This window comes from Amblyomma mixtum, chromosome 7 (assembly GCF_055824585.1).
Source record: "Amblyomma mixtum isolate Tamu chromosome 7, ASM5582458v1, whole genome shotgun sequence".
Classification (NCBI taxonomy): Eukaryota; Metazoa; Arthropoda; class Arachnida; order Ixodida; family Ixodidae; genus Amblyomma; species Amblyomma mixtum.
The window spans coordinates 92,673,042-92,698,531 of NC_143018.1; the positions used below are offsets into that span (position 1 = coordinate 92,673,042).

A 25,490-nucleotide genomic window follows, 5' to 3' on the forward strand; every position below is an offset into this window, starting at 1 on the left:
TCCCTTGCTGATCCAGCTAGTCACGTGGGATGCGTCAACTGACCAGCCAGCTTTTCACCTCCTACGCTGGGTGCAGGTAGAGCGCATACAGCTGCGTGTACGTTGGCACTCTCGTGCACTGCACTAGTTTCGTCGCTGCGTCTTTATCGACGACTAGAGACGAGGAGGACGACCTAAAAATAGTTGTCATAAACTATAAAATCCTGATTAGTAAGTCGTTAGGCTAAAGCACACCATCGGCACCAATGGTATCGGCGAGCAGCACATGGCCTCTCTGGAGAGCTTGGAAGGCGCCGTGACTGGGAATTGCACTTGTAGGTCGGACATTTTTCAGACATGTTAGTACTTTCGTCAGACTGTATTTCTGGCTGTGCTGTGGGTAGTATACTTTCTGCGAACATCGGCTACAACGAAGGCGATCCACGTGACCCTAACGTTCAACATTCATCATTAGCCTACGTCCACTGTAGGACGAAGGCCTATCTAATTTCTCACCAATTTACCTGCCGGATTCCACAGCGGCTGTGGTGGATGCACTTCGATTTAGGCGGAATACGAGAGTTCCCGTTTGCTGTTCAATGTGAGAATACTTTCAGGTGCGACGCATTACGTGGACTCAGCCCACGTGGTGCTGGATACTGCACTTGGTTCAGGCGGCGCTGAAAGCAGTAGGCCAGGGACAACCATTGCTCACTTCTCATTAGCGTCTTGGTCCTTACTTTAGAAGCGTCGTCTGATAATTAAGAGCATCCGGCGTTTCAGGTCATTTATTGAGAGCTGTAGTTAATTCCGATGCCACGCTGCAAATTTCTGCGCGTGAGTAATACGCGACAAGCTATAAACCATCCCAGTATTTGCCGCTGCAACGTGCAGGCACCATTGCGTCATGCAAGACACTTCTCCAGTGCCGCCTCAGATGGGTGTTCGTCACTGAAAAACTTCGTGAGTTTCTTCAAGGCGTTGAGTAGAGGAAACTTCCCACCGCCGCAGCCGCCACCCGCATCTGAATGTTCGACGCGTGCTGCAACAACGCCGTATTTGAAGTCGGTGGCATTACTTTTACTTCGACATAACTGCAAAGGTAGAGGAAGAGAAAAACGGTGTAAGTCGGATTTCTTAAATATACATCCGTGTGTAAAGCACATTAGCGTCAGGTATTACCGCGAGCAGTGTTGGGCTTATAACTTTAGAAGTAATATCAGTCCGCCACTAGGGAGAGGGGGCTCTGTAATATGAAAGTCAAGCTAAATTGTACAAAAGTGCGTCACAAGATACAAAGCATTAAACCACATAAAAATGTTAGGGGAACACTTAGGCTCAACTTTTAAGGTTATGACGCCTCAGCTTTAATGGTTATTTGGTTCTTTACTTCTTAATTAGCATCTATAATTACGTACAATCATTAAAACACAATACTAGTCTTCTTAAACAGCGCAAGACACAAAAAGTCTACTTTAAAAAGAGTCGAACGGACGTACCTGAAAAGCCTTACTCCTAGCCCAATGATCATGGGTTCGATTCCCTAATAATAAGCTCATTTTTTAGCCTAGTAGTTTACTTTGCATCTTTTTATGTCATAATGATATTTCAGTCGTGTTTTAGTCTACTTTGAATCTTTTTATGTCATAATGGCATTTCAGTCGTATATTGGTTTACTTTGCATCTTTTTATGTCATAATGATATTTCAGTCGTGTTGAGGCCTCACAGACACACTTTAGCTCTAGTTTTAATCGTTATCATTCCGTACCTCAAATTGTGACGTCACAACCCTCTCAACTAATCCTGAATTAGTGTGACAACGCGAACAGATTTTCTCCAGGAAGTCCGCTCTAATGCTGTTGTGTCAGAACTTTTTGTCAGCCATGTATCATGATACAACACCGCAGATTAGATTTGACATAGTGCTGCGCACGGTACAGAAAAGGCAAGTTAGAAGCCGGTAGTCGCTCCTTGTGTCCCTGCTTCGAAGAATGCGTTATAATATGACGCACACAGACGCGCAGAAGCATCAGCCGTAGTGGACTATATAAATGGGATCGTTGGATTCTTACTAGTGGTCGTGATTTCTGCTTTCTTCATGCACCCGCAATAACATAATAGCGGCATCATGCTTTTCTCACGTCTGTAGGGAGGGGGGAGTAATCTGTCGAACTCTGTTAACCAGGAACGAGAGCTCCCGACGACGACCGTTGGTTGGCACGGCTGTGCTTGCAGTTATTACTACTTCGTTCTGCTTTCAACTCGACCGTTCACCCTTACACTTGTATAAACCGCCAGGCAGTGCTGTCATTTACAAGGAAAGAGTCTGAGTCAACGAGACGTGGTGCAGTTTCCGTGCACAATCAATGCGTCCCCGATTTCAGCGGCTACGCAATTGTCGCAAAGCCAAGGCACAAGACACACGAGAAGACAAGACAAGGAACGTACTTTCCGCCGAAGGGTGTCTGCCGAGTCGAATACCAATCTCTTGTTCTCCTCTTGGTCCACAACAAATTTGCAATCCATTTTGTGGCAGTCCTGAGGCTCGCCGTACTTTTTCTCGCCGCACACCTGTATTGGGAGGAAAACAAAGATAGAATGCTCCGCTCTCACTTCCTCTCTCATGAGGCCTACCTTCTTTGGTTAGTAGCGGGAGACTTAAAGGGGCACTGAAGAGGATTCTGAACATGTCTTTTTGCCGCGGGAATTCGATCCACACGTTCCTAGCATTCTTAGAAACAGTGACTTATTGCCCTGTGTGGCAATTAAAACGAATTAACGTCCGGCTCCCGCCTTTTTTTTTTAATTCTGCCTCGTACGGTGGGCGGAGTCGACCAACGCGTGGAGCGCCTTTCACTCAGTCCCGTGGAGGCTTTGCTTTCGCTTTATTTTTTTTTAGGTTTCCATGAATAGATAGTTTCATTCGCAGATAATTTAGCCGCAAAATAAGCCCGAAGAATTAAAAATACGCGCTTACTATTTGCTACTACGGACTACTACGTATTACTCCGCCGATGGCAGAGCGGCAAGCCGCCACGGGACTGGGTGAAAGGATCTCCACACGTTGATCGACTCCGCCCACCGTACGAAGCAGAATTCAAAAAAAAAGGCGGGAGCCGGACTTTAATTCGATTTAATTGGGGAAATCGGCCACACAGGGCAGTAAATCGCAGTTTCTAAGAAAGCTCGGAACGTGTAGATCGAGTTCACGCGGCAAAAAGACAAGTTCAGATTCCTCTTCAGTGCACCTTTAATAGACAAGCTAGAGTAGCCGGAATATGCGTCACTTACGCTGTTCGTAAAGCTGCAAAGAGACCTAGTTCGTTATTCATGTTTAAGTTCTTCACTCGTTACTCCTGAGTACGCGCAACAGCGGACGCAGAAACCACACATGAGGACAGGGCGTACTCTACCAACTGAGATCATTGCCCATGAACTTTTTTGCATATTAACTCAATAACCCTTACGTCACCATTCTTATATGTTCTTTCACTTTATTTATGCTTTCAACAGTTCATACAAAAGCAATTTCCCCTGCAATAAAATCGGTTTATAGTTAGCGCCCTGTTATAGTAATACTTTTGTGGGACGTAGTGAAAATCTTGTTAGTAGGCCTTGCTAACGCTTTACTTTAAAATATGCAGTGTTCCTCAATCTAAAGCGTCAGGGTACTGAAATATCAGTCCCGCTGAACGTTTGCATTTTAAATTTGCACACCGTTCAGTGAAGCCGCCTTCAGAACGAAGCAGCAGCAGAAAGAAAGCGTGGCTGAAATTCAGGAGGAAGATTACATTACCTTCACGATTACATTATTGAAACTGGTCGCTTAACCTGTTAACTCCATATAAAATTCCACCGCATCTCCAAAAGCGTATTTTATTTTATTTCTGCTATATCTAATTTGTTTATTTATTGAAAAATTTTAAAAATGCATATATACTTTCTCATTTCAATCATATACCTATACCTCCTTGGCATTCACCGCCGTACCTTGGCCAATCCCTCCGCGTGGGTATGTGCCATTTTCATGTGGAGAAGAAGAAGAAGAAGGTGATGGTAGATGAGTGCACCGAAACAGTCTTGTCGCGTACCGCTGAATTTCACATATTCCTCAAGGCGGTTTCGGGCCACTTTAACTATCTTTACCATACGTGCACGAAGATGAAATGACGATCCTCGATGTTAACTTAACACGAACGACAAAGACAAGATAAATTCAGGATTTCTGTACCTTTAAGAGAGGAGTCTTCTAATGGCATCGCACAAACTCACTCACATGTTTGAAAATTACGACCGAGCTATCTGAGAAGGAGCTAAGAAATTTTTAACGTTTCAGTAGCGTTAAGGCGGAGGCTTGGGCAAGTTGGTACATCATATTTAAGTAAAACAGCGCTAGACACGGGACGAAGGAAGAACAACACAGCACAAGGCGCTACTAGCGTTACTTGCTTAAGCAGTTTTCGAAATGGCATTTGTAAAGCGTTGCAAATCGACAGATTAGCATTCACTGGCAACTCGATCACGCATGGAACTCGGCTGGAGGGACATAGACCTTCGGGTGTGCACGCTGCCACGACGCCTCTCGCCAGGTGGCATTTATGCGCATAACTCAATGAGTCTTTCTTAAAGAAGCTTGCCCAGTATGAACGCGGTATAGTTTATAAACATGGTTATTGATAACAGGGCGGGCTTCCAGAGCACTTTGCGGGTCATGTCTCGTATTAATGCGATAGCGTTAAAGGCCTCATCAAGAAAAAAAAATGAGCCTAGTGGTCTGTCATAAAATTCGCTGATTGGTGAAGAGAATTATGACACCACCAGTTCGTGTGACGTGCCACCTGCCTCCCCCCTCTGGTGCCTCTCTCTGCCTGCGTGGCCGCAAATAGAAGCCTTATCAGGGGAAAAACCTGTCATTGTAGTCTGTCATAAAACTCGCGGATTGATCGACCCAGCGCAGTGGTCTGTCGTAAAACTCGCTGGTTCATGGAGACAAGCATGATGTCATGCAGTTCACGTGATATTCCACCTGCCACCTCTACCTAACCGCTTCTCTCCCTCACGCCCCTCCCTACACCTGCCTCGACGCAAACAGAAACCTAATCATTGAAGAAACCGGGCGTTGTGGCCTGTCGCAAAATTCACAGACTCTGATCCTACCGCATTCCCCATACGTAATATAAATGGGTCCGCATAGTCTTTCGCTTCGAGAAACAGGCTGCTTTCTCTGAAAATATATTTTATAATGCAGAAAATATAAAAAATAAGTACAGCTGTTGCCATTCCCAGACGTTTCCGCAAGCCAATTTCGGTGAGTCAAGAGAGTTTCTTTGCGCACTGATCCCTTAATCCCTGAGGTCTGGCTCCACTATCATCCCCTTCAATACGGTAATCGTGGAGTCCGTTCCACATGAACACCCATAGTTTCAATTTTCTTGAGCGATAAGTTTTAAATCAGTTTTTTTTTTCGAAACAAAATGCACTATCTCCTCTCGAACAAGCATCAACGTAGTAAGAAAAGAGGCTGAGGACCGATTTTTCCTGTAAATAGTTTTGACACAGTCGCCCTCACTGTCCGTTTAATGATGTCCTGACTGAAATAAAGAAGAAATGGGTATCATCAAGGCAAATTATTAGAAGACGAGGTGACAGATGGTCCTGAATGTTAACCGAGGGGCTTCGAAGAAAAAGCAAGCTCAGCGGGAGGGGGAAGGGCGGTGGCAGTGATTCAGGTGGCTGATTAGGATCAGGAAGTTCGAGGGTAAGGTGGCCGCTGCAGGTTCAGGACAAGGTTCATCGGAGTGATGTAGGAAATGCGTTGTCCTGCAGTGGACTTAGTTGAGCTGATAGTCATTTCGATTCTTAATATTGGCGGGAAGGCTAGTCGGTAAGCGTTCCAAACCATTTCCTGCCACAGCGCACCTTAGCGGCGCTATCCATCTGTTCCCGTAGCTTGTGGGGAAGACATGGAGTGCCCACGGTGTCTCCCTCGGAACTGTTTCCATTGTCGATGCGGTCGAAGTACCACCGCCCGTAGACGCCCACGGACACGAATAGCGCAGCCGATCCGACGCCCTTGGGACGAAGCTTGTTCATGTCCGAGGCATGTTTGAGAGCCGTCACCTGCATGGCGCAGAAAAGGACGAAGAAAGAGTTTCGAGTGAAACAGGCCCACAATCCCGCAAACCTTGCCACCCTGGAAATAATCGTACTCTGGGATATTGGCGCTGAAAGCACTCTCTATGTTGTATAAACGTAGCACGTGTCAGCAGTGGTGACTGTGAAACAAGAAGTATCATATGTAACTTTTCTGGGATGTTTGGGCGTCTAAACGAGTGTTCACCCGAATTAATTTGAAACAGGCGTTATATCCAGCTGATCACCTAAACGTAAGTCAGGTGACCGTACCAACGCATCAAATTACCGACCAATCTTGCTTACATGTACGACCTGTAAAATCCTGAAATATTTAGTCCTTCAACACAATGTATTATTTGTAGAAAAAGATAACTTAATTGTCCCTAACCAGCACGGATTTAGAAAACGTTTGTCTGCGACCGTTCGATTGATTGAGACAATTCATGGCCTAGCGCTTACAATAGACAAACGTGGTCACACCTGTATGACTTTCCTAGACCTCTCCAAAGCGTTGGATCGAGTTTCCCATCCTAAGCTGCTTCAGAAACTTATCTATCATCCCGCTGACAACCTCATCACAAAGTGGTTCAAGAGATATCGCACAGATCGGCATCAATATGTACAATATGTACAATTTCTTTTCATCATTGATCTGCATAATAACACTGACGCAACACTAACAACGTCTTTATGCGGACGATTCTATTATGTGCAAGGAAATATTCTACCGTCGAGAAAAGATAACGTTAAACAGTGCACTTGAAAATGTAGGACAATGAGTATTACAAAGCTTTCCGACTCGACCTTAACTCTACCCCGACCCTCAGCCTAGTCTTTCTATGCGCGAACCTCACATCCTTCGACAGGTACAATTTCAGACACTTGTCACACCTGCACGTTTTTATCTCTACAAATTCCGTCGCGATCCTTCATGTCCCAACTGCCCTTATCCTTATGCCAACCTCTCCCAGTGTTTATTCTCCTGCCCGGTTGCTCTCTAATCGCGTTTCGTTCCCACCCGTCCCACACTGTCTGGGCCGAATTGCACTTCCTTAGAGCTGAAGGAGAAGCCGAACAGCGTCTGCTCGAGCAGCAGGCTTCGACGTCTTAGGCGCCTAAGTGTTGTGCCTCAATATAGTCTCGTACTACTACTATTAACACAATGGTGTCAAACGTGCCAAATGGCGATTAACATAGGAAAAACGGTTTGCATGAATGCGACGAATAACAGAGCGCCCATCAGAGCGCCCCATAACAAGGAGAAATGCTCAGGAACGTGCAAGATTTTAAATATTTAGGCATCATAATTTCATGAGATCTAAAATGGAACAAGCAGGTGACATATGTTGGTAATAAAGCACTGCCACCTCTCCACTCGCTAAAACGTTCGCTTAGATCCGCATCAGTTGACGCTAAGTGCCCTGCATATGCGTCACTTGCTCACTGTATGGTGTATCTTAGTTCCCCTTCCGTAAACAGCCCATAGAACAATTGCAGAGTGTACAACCGAAAGAGGTTAAATTTATTTTAGCAAATATCGTCGCCATGACTCTCCTACCGAACTACTAAGGCAAGACGACCTTCCTAATATACAAAGTCGAGCCAGACTACTGCGCCTGATGTTTTTTTTTTCCTTCTTCTTAAAGGCAGCATGAAAACCGGTGAGCAAATACTTACTACACTGAAATAGATGTAGTGCCAGAACGAAACAGTCTAAGCTTTTAACTGAACACCGATTTCACAACGACATATTCAGGTCCTCCTTTGTCCCACATGCAATCCGTTAGTGGGACAGCTTGCCTAGCGATACTGTCCACTCCGCATGACTCGAAGCTTTCATCACCAAAATGTCAAGCAATGTTTTGTAGTTACTACCAGAATGTAGGCATGCTGTTCTTTCTCTTTTTTCTTCATTGTTCACTATGACCTTTTGATTTAGTTATGTGTTTTCTTGTTTTCTCCTTTGATTATTTGACATTTGTAAGTTTGCTGCCTTACGTCTTGCTCCCAGAACATGCAATTTTCGTACACTTTCGTTATTATTGCTTTTTCTTTGATTTTGTGTGCTAAATTTTCTCAAATGTCACTCCTACTTGTCGTCTTTTAGCGTTTGTATAATGAAGGTAGAGAGCATATATATACTGCCTCATCAAATTCAAATTTCTTATGTCCGGGCCTACTTGAAATTAGTTCGTGTTAATGTATACAGTTTTCCTTTCGTGCAACGGCCTCAAATATGCGGCTAGCATTATGTTCAAACAAATAAATAAAAATATTAGCAGAATATGCAGACGCTACAGCTGTGTCCTCATATGCATTAACCGCGACTCTGTCATTGCATGCGGCGGTCTATATACGAAGCTCTTCGCGCACTAAGACGAATATTCACCTGTGAAATCGATTATGACGTTCAGAAGTCCATTGGACGATGCGTGCCAGATCAGTACTTGAATGAACTTGAGGGAGTGTCAACGAGATGTTCGCCAAGGGGAATGTTCATATGACCTAAAATAAACCTACAGGCTCTCATTTTCCTGAACAGGTATGACTATCAGTGATTGAAACGGTAACTGAGGGCGCTCTTTTCACAATATTCAAAACTTCACCCACGTGTTCCTTGTGATTTGCTCGCATTCGATAAAGTGCTGATTATTTTAGGTTAATTTTTGTTTCGAGCATTGCTTTAGTTCAAAGATGGGCAGGCTCCTTTGCGTTGTTATACAGTTTTCCCTGAAAAACAAAAAAGCGCTTAACGGCAGACTTCCATCTTCTGTAAGCATAATATTGCCAGCCTTGATGAAATTTCAAACCCATTTTCCTCAAAAATAGGTTCATCCTCGCCTTCTCCCTGATACTAAACATGTGGCTAGCGCACTAACAAGTACGTTCGGCTACTGCCCAGGCTAGCAGCCAGCTGACTAGTGAAACCAAATTAGCGCAGGCATACAATCGCGCTATTCTGGAAGTTACCATGGTTTAGTGAAGTTTCCCACAGACCGCAGTTTCATATCTGCACTGTGCATAGTTTTTTTTTGGAGTAGCATTGCTGCATGTCCTCGAAAATATTACGCTCCGACTCTCGAAGAAGTACGGCAGTGCTTGCCAACATGTGCGCTCTCCTGAATGTTGTAGAGCGCATAAATTCGCCTAAATGAAACTGAACACTACAGGCAGCCTGGGACAAAGTCCGCCGTGTCGATCTCAGTGCCGAAACACACAGCGTAACGAGAAGAGCCCGCATTATTTAATGACCACCCGTGGTGCTGTTTCAGGCCGCCTATATGCGCTTGCAGGCATGGGCTCTTGCTCTGTGTGCGGTCATCAACCAGACAAGCGCCTCTAATAGTTGAGAATGTGATCTCGCTTTTGTACACCGACCCAGCCAGCAGCATCCAGGTGCTAGGTGCACCTTTGGGCACTGCAGCTTCGCTATAGGAGAGCCACAGGCGATTTTGCAGAAGAGCCATCAACTGAAAAGTTAGATAAAGGGCCGCTTGGTCGGGTGGTCGCAGGAAGTGTCGTTACCTGGCTGCTCTTAAGATATAGATTTTACGGGAGCCCGTGGAGTGTTAGTAAATATTGCTGCCGGAATGCATCTCTCTATTGGAGAGTTTGAACAAGTAGGAGAATCTGCTAATTTCGTCGGAGAACGCGATGGTGGTTGTTGATACTGATTGATCCTGAGATGAGTGACGAATTACGAGTAAACTACAGGAAACAAATTTGAGTGAGTCAGTGTGCACTCCAGCCCGGAGCCCGGTCCGCGATGACAGTCACCCGCTACAAAGAGCTAAAGCATACAAATTTATGCACTCATTCCTTCTGTGTTGAAAAATTTCAATTTACAGTCATTTTTCAAGAGGACGAAACAATTCAGGAGTGGTTTGTGTCTGCAAAGCTGTTTGTTATTGTTTAACGAACACATCAGTCTCTGTTTCTGCTTCTTGGTGCCCTTGCTTTCCAGGAACAGGCAGCACGGGTAGAAGAAAAAACAAAACTAGAAACACCGCCTGTATTATGGCTATACTGCCTGAGCACACACTGTGGCTCATGTTCGCCGTGCCACCTTGAAAGTAGGCCATGAGACGGTTGCTGTGAGCGACATTCCATGCCTAAGACAGAGGTCAAGGACTTCACCAAAATGACGGCTGTGCAAAGTCCACGCTGTAAACAGAAAGCAGTAAAAAGAGAGTAAGCTGTCCTCTGGCGCACGCCCTCTTATAACAGAGGGTGCGCCAGAAGATATCTTACCCGTGTTCACGATTAGAGTGCAGAGTTTCCTGCATTCGCCAGAGGCTGCATTCTCTCTGCATGAACCCCACTCAGCATTCTATATCTACCTGAAATGACACCTCCCTTACCAGGTTGAAGAAGTAGACGTCGTTACTTTCCGCAGCACCACCTGCGGACACGAACGTGGCCGGCAGAATAACGCAGTCATTGAATCTGCTGTCGTTCTCGACAAGGTGGGCCTTGGAAATGTAGATGTCCGGCACAAGGACGCTTCTGGAAAAAGGAGGCACGGAGAATAACAAATCTGTTTTCCTCAACACTGCTATTGTGGAGGCTCCGTAATTATGCTTGCATTATTGCATAAGTATCTCCATCCTTGCTGGGTAGGGGAAATAGGGGAGGTTCGTAACAATCGACTTTATTGATTCCATGTTTCATGTGCAATGCTGTTTAAGGACAGGGTTAAGGCGCAGAGGTAATTATAGCCCAAGTTTTACGACAACTTAAAGAGCAGGTATGTTACTAGTATATTGCTACTAGCTCCTCCTCCAAGTCACCTTTGCATTCATTTTGTTTTCTTGGTATCTCAATATTTTATTCATCATATAAATTGTTTCCTTCGCCTTCATGCTCCTGCAGCTCTTCGATCACCATTTCGCTGGCACTCTGCTCTGCTATGCTGTCTGTTAAACTCAGCAGTCATGTACTGTCAGCGATTAAATCATTTGTTTTGTCCAGGAAAGACGTCTAGGGCATGGTAGGGCACGAGTTTTTGTGCGAATATCTTATCTCTTATTTCGACTTAGAATGTTTCTTCTCGTATCGTAAATAGATACCCTTCGCTTTTGTAAACCTATTTTCACTTACAATGCGTTTCTTACTTCACGAGTTTTTTTTTTTTCACTTTTCCCTGATAAGCAACAGCTGGCCATTAGAGAACATGCCTGATTTTTTGAAGCTCAGATTTCTTTGCAAGACAAAGGCATCAATAAGCGGGCACTTTGCAATGGCTATAAGGGGGTAGGCTTTAAATTCTCCTCAATGTTTATCGACTTATTTGATGACCTTCGAGGAATTCGGGGTCGTATATTGCGTTAAGGGCGAAACTTAGTGGCCGTTAATTCTAACGCACACACTTACTTGAACGTGGCTGCTGCGTCGGCCGCCGACACCTGGTCGTATTTATGGGACCACGTAGAGGCCAAAATTGTGTAGATGGGCCTCGAAGCGGTCTTCTTATCTTCCAACAAATTTACAACAGCCTGAAAGGTAGCGAGATATTTCAGCCGTGCCTGCGTCGTCTACAATTTAAAGAAGCAAAGCTTTCCTAAAATTAACGCAGACGTTGACTTTTAACCGTAATACTGTATCTGGTGAAATGATATACTAAGAAATTTTGAAAGCTGCCGTTTCAAAGTCACCAGTCATTTTTCCTTTCCTATGGATGGACGCAGCTCCTACGAATATACACTCACCTTCAGTATTCCAAGCACGTCGGCCATTGCTTGCGCATCGAAGAGGTACGGATCAGTATTAACGTATCCGTAGTGAAATATTCTTGATTTGAACAAGCTGTCCAGGTGAGTCTTAGCAGCAGGGTCTTTCATGATTTCTCTCATTCGGTCCTTATCTCTGGGACGACGGAAACAGAAAATGCAAACTATGTCAGCGATTGTTTAAGCCTGATCGTTAACAATAACCTCATCATAAAGCTCATATCTTAACTTAACTGATAATAATAATAAATGCATGAGGCGCTAATATATTCCCGCTAGCCATGTAATTTTCTTTTTCTTCTAAGGTTTCGTGTTTCAAGCCGCATAAAGAAACCTCATAGTAAAAGCGGGGCTCAGTCCATAATAGTCACGGATGAATATAGGCAAAATAAAATAGTACTGACAAATATTTGTGTAGACTTCTTGATTACAGCATTCGGCACATGATGTCCGCACGAGCAAAGTGCGGACAGAAGGCAGAAGGCCATTTGGGCTCTGTTCTTGCTTGCAGGGTCTCTATCGCTTGGGAACGCCTATTGAAGCTCACCGAAGAAGCATCACGGGTCACACTTTCCAAATGTTGTCAAGCGCTGTAGCCAACTATTAAGTGCACACATGTAGTCTTCGCGTTCTCCAGCTTCGCTTTGTTAAAGCGAAATTGCCGATTACACCAACGCGAGAGTAACGCGGGAGTAAACTGAAAGAATTTAGCGTGTGCATCCTTGCGGCACAAGATAGGTTTGCTATGCACCGCAGGTGTTTGGCCACGCGTTGGACAGCTGAGAGCAGCGTATGCGATGTGTACGCAAGAAATGTAATCTATGGCTGGCTCCCCCAAGCCTCTCAGTACACAGCACGTAGTTGCTTTTTGTTCTGCTTTCTAATCAGTTATATTTCAGAGATAAAAAAAATTACACTATTAATGCCTAATTTATTGGACCCAGAAATTATAAAATAAGCGAAAACCTACCGCCGTACTATTTGATTTCGGTGTCTGTTGTCTTCTTCAGCACAGGCAAACGTACCCTTCGTTTATTGCAGGGAAACGCCAGCGGTGGCGACTGTTGTTTCTATAAAATACCAACTAATATGTGGAGTAAAGAACTAGCCTTTTAACAAAAGAGATACTTTTGGGAAGGTCGGACGACCTCGGAGGGCGACGCTCTTTTATTTACAGAAGTTGCTTGCTACAGCATCTTCGTTGATGTATGAGAGTTTGGGTTGTTTAAGTTGAAACAGCTTGATACGCGTTCTGGAACAGATATTATATAAGTCGTTCGATCTAAACACATCGAACATTTACATTTTGAATCATAAAAATTTAAAACCCAGAAAGCATCCTGGAAAGCAACCAGTTTCATAAAATCGTCATAAAGTTTGTGCACTTTGTGCATCGCCCACTATTATCAAGCTGGTCCAACCAATGTGTGTCATATGCCTGTGTTCAATATGGTCATGTCTCAGGACAAAGAATGCGTAAAGAGCTCTTTGCTGATCGCAGGAGAGCCTCGCGCTCCCTATCAGCGCAAGAGTGTGTCTGAAAATCTGCACTTTAAAGATATATACACCAAAATTATCTTTTACAGATACTGAACTTTCATCAGCAACATCATACCCTTCAAAAAAACCCATCTTGTGAAGCTGTTGAACTCCCTGTTCCCCCCGTAAAATGCATTGCACCTCTTAGCTTGTGGAAGCAGAAATCGACACCGGTCAGCTGTTTCCATCTTTGTATGAAACCAAAGATCAATAGGAGACAGAAACACCGCTCGTCCAGGAAGTCACATTCAGTGATGTAGCGACTCAAGAGCATGGATCAGAGATTAGTGCCTCTCGAAATCACCATTAATATTTTTTCCGACTCAGATTACATCACCAGGACCCGATTACTTAGTAAAACTTGGGTATAAAAGCATCTAAAGTGAAATAAACGGAAAATATATTCATATGATTACATTGGCCTACTTAGCGCAATTATCGCTCATAGTTTCTCACGTCACACATTCATGGTGCCCTTATGACCAAGCTTAAAAAGTGCGGCAAGATTTCGTTCAACCTAATGAGCGTTAAGCGCGTTCGGTCTTTCCTGAGGAGTTGTTAAATGAGGTACTGGTAACGAGGCGCCGGGTGAATGTACACAATTATATATAAACCATTTTAAAATGTAGCGCTTCAGGCAGTTCTGAATGCTCATACCGAAAGCATTTAGCTTTGTTTACCACCTGGGACTGAATACTCACTCGCTGTCGAATGCGACTCCGTACTCGGTCCTGGTGTGATTCGCAGCGGTGTCGATGAAGTGCTGCACTTCGGAAGCGTAAGGGCCGGCCAAGTCCTTGACTTGTTTCACGGGCAGCACTTCCAGGACCGTGTAGTCGCACAGACCGTCTTCGGGAAACACAGTGGCCGCCTTGGTGTCGGGACCAAAAGTGCACACCAGTGCGTCCGGCGAGACGGGCCGATGTGATGCTGGCACAAATGGAGAGAAAGCCGCCATTGGTTTTTACGAACGAAATATTGAAACTGATCTGTTTGCTGCTTTCTTATTTATTTATGTGCTTCTATATTTTTCTTTATTATTCTCGGAACTTATAGCACCACTGCTCCTATCGCATTTCAGTGGCAGAGAGGAAAGAAACAATAAGATCACTACATTCCAAATAACAGAATTAAAGATCGTTGGTTGTTTGCTTTCTTGGTTTATGGGGTTTAACGTCCCAAAGCGACTCAGGCTATGAGGGACGCCGTAGTGAAGGGCTCCGGAAATTTCGGCCACCTGGGGTTCTTTAGCGTGCACTGACATCACACAATACACGGGCCTCTAGAATTTCTCCCCCAAAGAAATCCAACCGCCGCGGTCGGGATCGAACCCGCGTGTTTCGAGTCAGCAGCCGAGCACCATAACCACTGAGCCACCGCGGCGGCGCAAATACAGATCGCTGAATGGGACAATGCCCAAAGAGTCTTCTGAGAAGAGTCAAAGATATCAAAGATTGCAATGCGCACTTTTTCCTGCGGTAACGAATTCCAGTTATAATTATTGAGAAAAATGACATTGTGAAGAAACTGCTCTTAATATATCCTTCCTCTAGCTGTACCGAAAACAATACCAACGATGGAAATGATGCGAACGGAAACACTGTAATAAGACTGGTGTGGAGGCCTAGAAATATAAAGGGCGGTGGGTACATTACAAATGAGTGCTGAATCATACTGACGGTGGCAGAATGCCTCACAGCGAGGAGCTTACGTTTAGAAGAACGCTAAACGCTAACGTTTTGTTAATTCGTACAAACCCGGAAGACAAAGACTTGAAAAAGTATAGAGCGATGAGCTGATGACCCGTTGTTGAGAAGGTAATTGTGAACAAGGTACCACTTCGATAAGCTTTAAGTATTATGTCCGCTGCTTAGTGACGCAGAGAGAATGCAGTCCATTATGGAGATTGTCAACACGCAAAAACAAGTTCGGATTTAAACGTTATAATGAAGTAATCCAAGCGTTCATAGCCTTCGAAGGGAAGAACAATTCGAGTTAGGTAGTAACATATAGGGCACATTTTTCTGCACCATTTTTGCGCAGATCCGGATGACGGAGACCCAAATTGGCAGGGAAATAGGAATGCAGTAGAATATAAGTGGCATACACTATCTAGGTGCATAAACTCCTCATAAATTTAACGCCCCCACCCCTCCCTCCTATAAAAATACAATAGAATTGCATCTTGCGGCAGCTAAGCTTTAGTGCCGAAACAAGCAAAAAGCTCGACAATAATCCAGAATGGCACAATAAGCTATGCAAAGTAAAGTGATGACGGCACGAAATCGGGTGGGACATATTGATACTAAGAAGAGACGACCGTAACACGACTGCAGTAAAAAAAGGAGATACAACGAGAACCAAAACAGACATCTGCCCGAAGACGTCAGGCAAGGAAATGAGACTAGTTCGAGGCGTCTCCGGAAAATGAAGACACAAAGGTCAACACGGCTCACCAAAAACGTTTGCTCCACGAAGCTTGAAGACTAATAGTTTTACTTTTCTTGGTTTTTCCAAATATTTGCCGCCATTATTTACATGATTGTTTGTACTGAGAATCAGCTTTTCGATGCCGAAGTCATAGAAGGGTCCTGTTTACCGTTTAAACTTCGTCATGACTATTCTCCGGAATCCGTTGCGGGGCGGCAGAGAGTTAGGTGGGCGGATGAGATCAAGAAGTTTGCGGGGATACAGTGGCCGCAACTGGCGAAGGACAGGGTTAATTGGAGAGACATGGGAGAGGTCTTTGCCCTCTCGTAGCCGGGACGATGATGATGATGATGACAATAATGACCCGGCTATTTCGTAGCTTGCATTTTTTCGAAACGATCACATTCTGTTTTTTGCATTTTTGAAACCAGCTCTTTCTTATGCACGTGGGAGAGCAAGGGAGGAGGGGAGGGAACGGCCCCGACACAAAACTTCACCCGCCGCCACCTCCGCTCATGTGTCATTTTAGGCACATTCCAAGCACTTCTAACAGAAGTAAATATCATTGGCAGCAAGGGATCAAACGCGATTGCGGAAACCTCGTTTTCTACTCTTAACTGTGCGAAAGTTTATGTCCGCGGATGAATGCTTCGCAGCAATTTCACTGCACCCATTAGCACTGACTCCATAATTTCATCTGCGGAACTTCTCTTTTTGGCTGCCTTCGCTGGAGTTGCGATTAAACGATACGACCAATTTAGTAGCACCCGTGAAAGGGTTTGCGCGTTGCAATTGCAAAAGACAACAAATAGTGCCCTCTAATCAAGGTTTCATAAATTTCTACCTGTTGTTAACTTTACTTGTTTTCTTAAACTCGTTACTTCGACATGCAGCAAGAAAGACTTGTCTCATAGCAACCATGCTTATTTGGCCACATGATGTTTCTTGGAGTTGCATACTGGCGCAGCTCTCGCATACGGCTCTTTTAGTGTTCACTGCTCATACTCCGGCTAAATATGTAGTATTAGCCGTAGAAGTAGAATTCAAAACATTGCAGCATCTCACCTTTCACGATAGCCTTTTTAGTTGTCGGTGTGTCTGAAATGAAAGGCTACATGAAGCGAAAATCAATCTAGACACTCGCGTGAGGAAATCCACATCCAGAAGTCACAAAACCGAATAACAAGCTGATCGGCGATTTCCCGGCCATTGCCTCACTTTCCGGCATAATTGAATTTTTTTTCATAAACTTTGTTAGCGTTTCATCCAAACTATTTTTTGCAATAGCCTATTCTAATCTATGGTAAATGTAAGTTAAAAATTTTAAACAGAGTATTTTAAGAAAAGTTCTTCAAAACTTCGTGAAAAGTAACTTTTTCTAGAGATTTAGACCTACCTTAAGGATCAACAGCCTCTAGATAAAGATACGTGCGGTCGCTCGTTAGTCATGCCGAGGCTGCCCGCCAACTCGCTCGACAGCGAACCCGGCACCAGCAAGCAAACGACGCTCGCCGCTATAACATCCGCCACAGACATGTGTCACCAGCCGGGCGAAAAAGTTTGGTGTTGTGAAGGTATAGGATGCGCAATCAAAGGACGAACCACGAAGAAAGACACAGAGACACACACAAGCGCAACTAACAACTGTTTATTTCTTCCTTGGAACGCTTACTTATACACCTGGCCACGCATGCTCAAATGCAATCTTTAACCACAATAGTCATGCCAAGGGCTGTTAACGCAGACGCGAACGCAAAAAGTTGATTTCGGCTACGTACAGAGCCACGGACGTGTCACTGATACAGTCTACAGCGTTTTCCTTTATGTGGAAAGCTTCCAAAGCCAGCCGCGCTTGTTCATTTTTGCTTTTTCCCAGTATCACGGTCTCGTCAAGTCGCGGTGCGCAATTTCGGCAAGAACTAAGATGGGACACAAGGTGTGCCCCTTTGTCTGAGTTGTTCCTAACTTTATTCGCATGCTCCCTGAGTCGCTCGTTTATGCACCGCCCTGTCTGCCCGATGTAGGTCTTACCACATGAAAGAGGGAAGGAGTATACCACCCCGGTGGCGCAAGGGATGTAGGTAGACCCGTGCCTGATTAGGCATCCACTCCTTCTATCACCGCACGTGCGGGCGCACAGCTTCGCCAGTTTATTCGGCGCAGAAAACGCCAGAGGGACACCATGCCTGCCTGCAACTCTCTTGAGGTGATGAGCCACCTTATGCAGATATGGCACCACCACAGGCCTGAACGCTTCGCGTTCGCTCGTCCCTCTCATACTTGGCGTACCGGTCTTCATCTTTCGCATCAGGGCCTCGGCAACAGCCGTCAAGAGCGACATAGGGAAACCTGCTGCCGAAAGCCGGTGGACCTGATTGTCAAAACTTGCCTGCAATTGATGCACACACGACTTTTTGAGAGCCGATTCCATGCAAAGGGAAGCAATGCCTCTTTTCACAATTTTGGAATGCTCTGATTTGTACGGCAAAAGTTCCTTTTTTGCACGAGGTTGGTAAGACCAACATACATGCCGCACGCAGAACTCTAGTTTGAGGTCCAGGAACTGCAGAACACTCCTGTGGGGTAACTCATGTGTAAAACCAAGACCTTGTCCGTGTTGCTTAAAAACTTCTAAAACTTCATCAATCGCATGGCTGGAATAGTCACGCGCTAAAAACACTAAAAAATCGTCAACGTACCTAAACACTTTTAAAACCTTTCCCTTGCTAAAAACATCGTCTAAAGAGTTGTCAGTACTCGATAAAAAAATTTCACAGAGAACTGGAGCAACACAGGACCCGATACAAATGCCGTTGCGCTGCAAAAATGGCTGGTCATTAAAAACAATAGAAGTGACCTTAAGATAATATTCTAAAAGATTTAAAAAATTCCCCACAGAAAGTCCCGTAGCGTTCTGGAAACTGAGCTCACCATTTTCCTCAATGCATGATTTCACCGCATACAAAAGCTCGCGCTGTGGCACTGAATAGAACAAATCTACATCTACTGAAAAAGCATACCCGACATTTGTGTTACTTTCCAAAAACCGCACTACATCTTCCGAACTCTTAGTCCTGAACGGATCGTTAACCTTTAGCAATTTTAGTCTCTTCTGCAAGAATAAGCTTACATTGTGCTGCCAACAACCAGACTCACTGACTATGGTTCTGAAAGGTATTTCCGGCTTGTGCGTCTTTGCCGTGAAGAAAACAGATAAGCACTGACCTCTACTTTTATCTATATCCCGAGCGAGCGCCGTTAGTTCAAGTTTTTTGCAGAATTCTATAAACTTAGTTTTTACTTTTACTGCACTTTTTCGGACTGGGACAACGTTTTTTGACACTGCCTGCAGCGCTTTTTCATCAAAAATGCCCTTTTCAACAATTACAAAGCCACCTGTCTTATCGCCCTGCAAAAGACGCAAATTGTTTGCTTTCAAGAAGGACAACGCCTGCCGCACAGCCCTTGGCATGACTATTGTGGTTAAAGATTGCATTTGAGCATGAACAGCCCTTGGCATGACTATTGTGGTTAAAGATTGCATTTGAGCATGCGTGGCCAGGAGCATAAGTAAGCGTTCCAAGGAAGAAATAAACAGTTGTTAGTTGCGCTTGTGTGTGTGTCTGTGTCTTTCTTCGTGGTTCGTCCTTTCTATACCTTCACAACATCATGTACCAACAAGGCCCAACCCAAGTTTTATTGAAAAAGTTTGGGTGTGGAGCCCTAACCGCATGCGAGGACGCTCTGAAAAGCTTTTTCGCCAGAACTTTGTCCCATACGAGATGCTCCGCAAACTCAGTGAGGTCAGCTACGAAGTTCTCCCCCAAGGAAATGTTTGCACCTCTAGAGGTTGTCCACGTCTCCAGGATGAAGCCGTACCATACCCGAAGCATCTCACGCGTGTTTACACCAGGCGTAAGACATGACGTCCCTTCTCGTTCTGCGTTCCATCGCTCGGACACCAACTGCGACACGGAGTCGGTGCCCTTTAGAGGAGGGGAGTAATGCCACACTACACATTCCTCTACTGGCACTGTCACGCGGCCATTCCGTATTATCTGGCACTTTGCAAGACTTGAGCATGCTAGGGGCTAGTGGTTGTTTTTATGCGAAGCATATTACTAGAGCTACACTACAGCCCGTCGAGCGCGGCGGTGGAGCTACCGTGACCACGTGACACCACGTGACAACATGACGTCACAGCAGAGGAGAGATGGGCTGCCGGCTCGCGCGGTCGGCCGCGGCGGTGGAGGCTCCACATCAGAGGCGCGGCGGCTGACTACGTGACAACATGACGTCGCGCGGTCGGCAGCGGCGGTGGAGGCTCCACATCAGAGGCGCGGCGGCTGACTACGTGACAACATGACGTCGCGCGGTCGGCCGCGGCGGTGGAGGCTCCACATCAGAGGCGCGGCGGCTGACTACGTGACAACATGACGTCGCGCGGTCGGCAGCGGCGGTGGAGGCTCCACATCAGAGGCGCGGCGGCTGACTACGTGACAACATGACGTCGCGCGGTCGGCAGCGGCGGTGGAGGCTCCACATCAGAGGCGCGGCGGCTGACTACGTGACAACATGACGTCGCGCGGTCGGCAGCGGCGGTGGAGGCTCCACATCAGAGGCGCTTCAGCTGACCACGTGACGCTACAGCCGCGGTATAAAGCTGAGCTTGCCTCGCTCTCCGGGCACTTACGAGGCGGCCAGGTGTTGGGATGCCGCCTAGAAGCAGGGCTGATTTGAACGAGAAGCGAAAGCTTCAGCGTGCCACAGAGACCGATGAAGAGCGGGATGAACGTCAACCAAGGAAAGCCATGTATTACCAAGCCTAGCCATCAATATGCTTCGCATCTGACTAGGCTAAACCTTAGCTAAGCCTGAGCCATTTTTTTTCCTTGCTCAGGCTCCCTGTTGCTTCGCGCCTCCAGTACGTCTAAGTAAATATTCCTGCGTACGCCAAGCGCTTGTCGGTGACATTAGACGCTTTTAGCATACGGGGACGTATTGGGGGAGACGTACACGGGTTTACCGGACGCCGGCTGCGCATGCGCAGAAACATGGGACGGCGTGGGGTGGGGCTACTGCGCGTGCGCAGCCGGCGTCCGGTAAACCCGTGTACGTCTCCCCCAATACGTCCCCGTATGCTAAAAGCGTCTAATATTAAAGAAACACGTGAATCCTTAAGCAATTGTTTCCTGCTCTTAACTCTGAGGCAGGTCGACATGTGAAGGGAGAAATTATGCGCAGAAATTTGTTTGCCCCTGTCAGCCAGAATAGCAACGTTATCACTTGCATAACGTCGTCTTGTTTATGGCGTCATTTGTTTGGGCTGCGAATAAATGTTTCAGTTAATTAACTACTGCATGTGTAACACTTGGCATGTTGACATTGCCAAACGGGAAAAATAATGCTCGAAAGAAATTTTTTGTATACGACCCCCTGTTTCTGTTTTACTCGCTTCTGTCAATTTAGTATTCTCGCGATGAAGAAACAAAATCCAAACTTCCTGATAAACATCCTGATAAACTGGCTCCATTCTGTTTCTGGGGTTTGTACACTTACACAATTATCACCTATGAATAGTTCTACCAGTCTTTACTTCTCACTGTTCAAAATACGGAATAATGTGGGTTAGTAAGCATAAAGGAGAACAGAGGCAATTTCGGCGTCTGACTTTTCACGGAAGTCTCTGTGGATGTCGAAGCGCCTGCAGTATAACGAACCTGAAGTTACCATCGTTCTCTGCGGTTGCGTTTGAAATATAACTATTGCATGCGCTGTACTCAGTGTTCACTGTTCATATTTTTTTTAAATGTGCGATCACAGGCTTCGAAGCATGACTAAGAAATTTTTGAACCTCACCTTTCACAGTAGTCTCTGTAGGTGTCGAATTACCTGAAACAAATCGGTAGCTCAGGAAAAGCTGATTCGATGCACTCGCGTGGGCAAATCCACAACAGAATTGGCAAAACAGAGTCAGGAGCTAAAAGGAAAACTTTCGGCTAACTTCTCATTTTTCATCAAAACAAGTTTTTTTTTTTCAATTTAGTACTTATAAGACATTTCCTACGCCATTTAAGTGGCATTTTCAACAGGTTGCTATAAAGCCTACTAAAAATACCTTTCATCCCTTCTGTACGATTGCGGCACGAATTTAACCCCTCGGCTAGGAGGTTTATAGGTCTGTTGGAAGATAAATGTCGGTATGTTAAGATTCATATTAGTATCACGGCAGACTTCGTGTAGTTACAGTACAACGTTACTCACCTTTTCACTTCATCAGATTAAATATGCTTCAGAAGAATGTGGACGAAATTCACGTTTCTTCCATGTCCACTACTATTCGTACTTAATTCTGCTTCTATGCTGAAAAGTCATGGGTTGAAGTGGTCGCATTTGTGTAAGGTAGTTCAACGGGCAGCTACCTAAACAATTGTTTGAGAAAGGGCGTAGTCCATAAAAGAACAAAGCAGACCGACAGAGATGGATCCGAAGGGCACATGTGGTAACATCTTCCTGCGCCACTAATGCATGACACGATAGAAGAATTCACTTTTAGAATACCCGGTATTCGGAAGTCCTTGCACGTGTTTAGAAGATTACGCAGCCGACCGCAAAGCCTGTCCCTCTCTGGGGTATTTGCTATACACACACCAAAGAAGCGGCTAACCTTGTTGATTACGAGACACAGTTGCAGGCTTTGATCATTGTGCTAACTCGCCGGAGATTTCTTTTTCAATTCATTTTACACCCTGTACGCTTTCCCACCCCTAAGTCGCACCGCGCAAATTTTGAACAGTAGTGAACTGTCCAGGCATCTTATTTACTCACGAAAACTAAAATCCCTTTCCTCTGTCCCAAGTGTGCCTAACACCGGCCTCACCAGAGACATGCGACAATCCACGTTTAAGTTGCTACTATACCCTCTGGTATCGACAGTCAGTAGCGAAAGAACTCTTTCTTTCCTCTACTTATTGCACGAACGGTCACTAAGGAGGTGTAGGTTTTATGATACTTCCCACTCCTATTACTTCTGACTGTACATGAGAACGACGGAGTTGCACTGAACTCACACGGCACCCCTTCGGTGCGCGACACCAAGCATACCTTGATGATTGAAGACGACATACAATGGCGTGCCTTCCGGGTCACTAGCACTCTTCAAGGGCGCCGAGAACGCTGCAAAGAAAGGTGCTGCCGGTTAATGTGCCGCCTCTGTGGCATTAGTTTCGAGAGAGATGGAACGTTGAAGCAGGTGGAACACCCAAACACCGCATGCGCCATCCTGTGCTGTAAAAACCCTCGAAAGCTATGCAACTCGGCCACCAGCGCACTTAGCCGACAATAGATTACGCAAGGAGCTCGACATCTGGCACAATGCTGTTGAATTGAAGTTTTTGCTCTGATAGACTGGTAGCACTCGAGAAAGGAAAAGTGTCAGTGTTAGGCATACAGTCACAGTACTGACGGTACACCGATTTCATTATTGAATGTAATATTACTTTCTTTATTTCTTCATTATTCAGAGATACCCCGCTTTGCCCCAAGCTTTGTAAGCAGGGGGTTACAACTTCGAAAAAACAGACCTTCATCAGTACAGAACACCTGCTTACAAGAAAATTGATTCCACACTGGTGCCGCCCCTGGCGGCGAATTTGCTTTCGATGCTTCGAACGTAGGGAAAACTATCGTTGTCGCACACATGAACCATTTTTCGAATAACTGCGACGTGCAAACAGAGGTGTCCTCACTCAGAAAAATGCTGCCCCTCAAAAATATTTCATGGCTTTTGTTAGGCAAACAGAACAGATATAGCTATAGGTTCCTATTCAGCTAAAAGTAAACTCCATAAAAAAAGGACAACCACGCTGAAACACACAGCCTACTCAGGGGTATAGATTTTATTGAGGCGTAGTTAGCGCCCAATCAATCGTGGAGGCCAATTATTTTGAAATCCTCCACGAGAAAGTTGTTTGCCTTGCAAGGGACTAAATAAAGTTCGTTTCAGTTCTGCAGGGTGATGGAGCCTAGATAAGTTACGGCAAAGCGCCGCATTTCATTGTTGTTTTTGGACAGTGAAGAAGGAACGCCGACCAAAGAAAGAACAAAAAATAAAAAACAAAAACAGACGTTTCATAACAAAAAAAGTGGATTCCAATGCTATCGCTGAGCACGCAGTATCTACAGGCCATGACATCGACTGGGGTCGGGCACACGTGCTTTCAACTGAAAAGAAGCTACGCCCTCGCCTGCACTTGGAATCATTAATCATCCAAACTACTAGTCACAGCCTCAACCGCAACGATGGAAATCTTAACCCAATCTACGCACGCTCCCTTCGCCCTCTTTTCAAGCATATTTAATGCCACTCAGCTGCTTGCTTCATTTCAATGTGAAGAAGGCTCCCGCACGGGAGCCGAAATGTCTGTTTTTTTTTTGTTTTTTTTTTCTATGGTCAGCGCTCCTTCTTTGCCGTCAGTATGTTTGTCCCCGACCAGACGAGTTTTCGTCCAACTCTCGACTTCATTGTTGTTTTTTTTTTCTCTTTAGAAAGGCAGAAAAAGTGTAGAATTCGTGGCCCACATCACTGGTGGTCAATCCTCTCTTCCATGAGGAAATAGTCCCACGAGAAAATAGTGTAAGCATGCGTACCGGTGCTGCCCCAGATATAGAGGAAGAAGAAGAAGCCCATCATCGAGAGGCAGCACACGGCAACTATGATGTTTGCGCTGGCTGATTCCGACCTGCGGATTGAAAATACAAAAGCACGCAGCAGTGTTGCCCGGGACTTTTCTTTAAGAATGAAGTATTCGCGCAGCGTGGTGAGAAAATTACTTAGGAACGGCTTTCCGGAATGAAGATACATAACGACATAATAATCAAATAAATGATATCATAACGTACCGGGGTACAAAACCCCTTAAGCGCCACAGAGGAGAACGAACGAACGAACAGAGTGTCTGAAATGTATACCACATCGCATCTGCCCAGCAGTTTGGCCATGCTCGTCCTGTGCATATATCTCCCTGTGTCCTGTGTTGTTTATTACGCTTCCATGTTTTACGAGTCCTGCACCAACAAGTCCATCAACTGACGCTACTGAATCTGGAACCATTCGTTTCGGTTGTTGCATACCGGACTCAAATGTCCAAAACTGCATTTGTTGACAGCGGGTTTCGCGCGCATTTGCTGCTTCTTGTTTATGACTGACAACGCTGAATATTTCTGCGGTTGTTCGCTGTGCTCGCGTTAGTGTTCAGGTTTTAGATGTAAGCTGAGATAGTGGTAGCGCATCAGAAACCAGTTGCAATCAACTGAAACATTTGTGTCATTTAAAGCAAGGAACCACTCGGGGAACCATTCGGGGGAATGACCTCCGCCTCAATGGCTGATCGAATAGTTTACACGGGCCTTGATTAAGCCAGAGTGAATCACAAAACCGCCTTACGTCCGATATCTTCGTAGATCTGACCACTACATTGTTGTTAGTGCGAAATAACTCATACGCTTACTAACACCGACCAAGATTTTTGTCACCGTACGTACATTCCCCGTACGTACCCGGGCTTACCCGAGTAAGCTCGGGTAGGAACTCGGGTTAGCTCGTGTAAGTTCGGAGGAGCTTCGCGCGAGATGCGCAGGAGTTGCTCGGGAAGAGCAACATTGGGCGTACAATCTCT

The 25,490-nt window shown here is 45.4% G+C and overlaps 1 protein-coding gene and 1 long non-coding RNA gene across 2 annotated transcripts; both read right to left on the minus strand.

Moving 5' to 3' along the window:
• Positions 1 to 884: 884 nt before the first annotated feature.
• LOC149336851 (uncharacterized) lies at positions 885 to 11,974 on the minus strand. The gene is made up of 6 exons (XM_089554780.1): positions 11,824 to 11,974; positions 11,489 to 11,610; positions 10,477 to 10,621; positions 5,900 to 6,100; positions 2,429 to 2,551; positions 885 to 1,073 (listed from the first exon to the last, which is right to left on the minus strand). The coding sequence occupies exons 1-6, from the start codon at positions 11,965 to 11,967 to the stop codon at positions 885 to 887; spliced, it is 924 nt and encodes a 307-aa protein (XP_089410906.1). The 5' UTR covers positions 11,968 to 11,974.
• Positions 11,975 to 21,671: 9,697 nt separating this feature from the next.
• LOC149336852 (uncharacterized) lies at positions 21,672 to 24,544 on the minus strand. The gene is made up of 3 exons (XR_016284585.1): positions 24,463 to 24,544; positions 22,918 to 22,989; positions 21,672 to 21,705 (listed from the first exon to the last, which is right to left on the minus strand). It is a non-coding gene; the product is annotated as an uncharacterized LOC149336852 (long non-coding RNA).
• Positions 24,545 to 25,490: the final 946 nt, after the last annotated feature.

Excerpts from the sequence above, each read along its gene's own strand:
- LOC149336851 (XM_089554780.1), bottom strand. The coding sequence starts at position 11,967 with ATGAGAGAAATCATGAAAGACCCTGCTGCTAAGACTCACCTGGACAGC. Across the intron at positions 10,622-11,488 it reads GACGCAGCAGCCACGTTCAA|AAGCGTCCTTGTGCCGGACA; the intron begins GTAAGTGTGTGC and ends TCCTTTTTCCAG. Across the intron at positions 1,074-2,428 it reads CAGACACCCTTCGGCGGAAA|TTATGTCGAAGTAAAAGTAA; the intron begins GTACGTTCCTTG and ends CTACCTTTGCAG.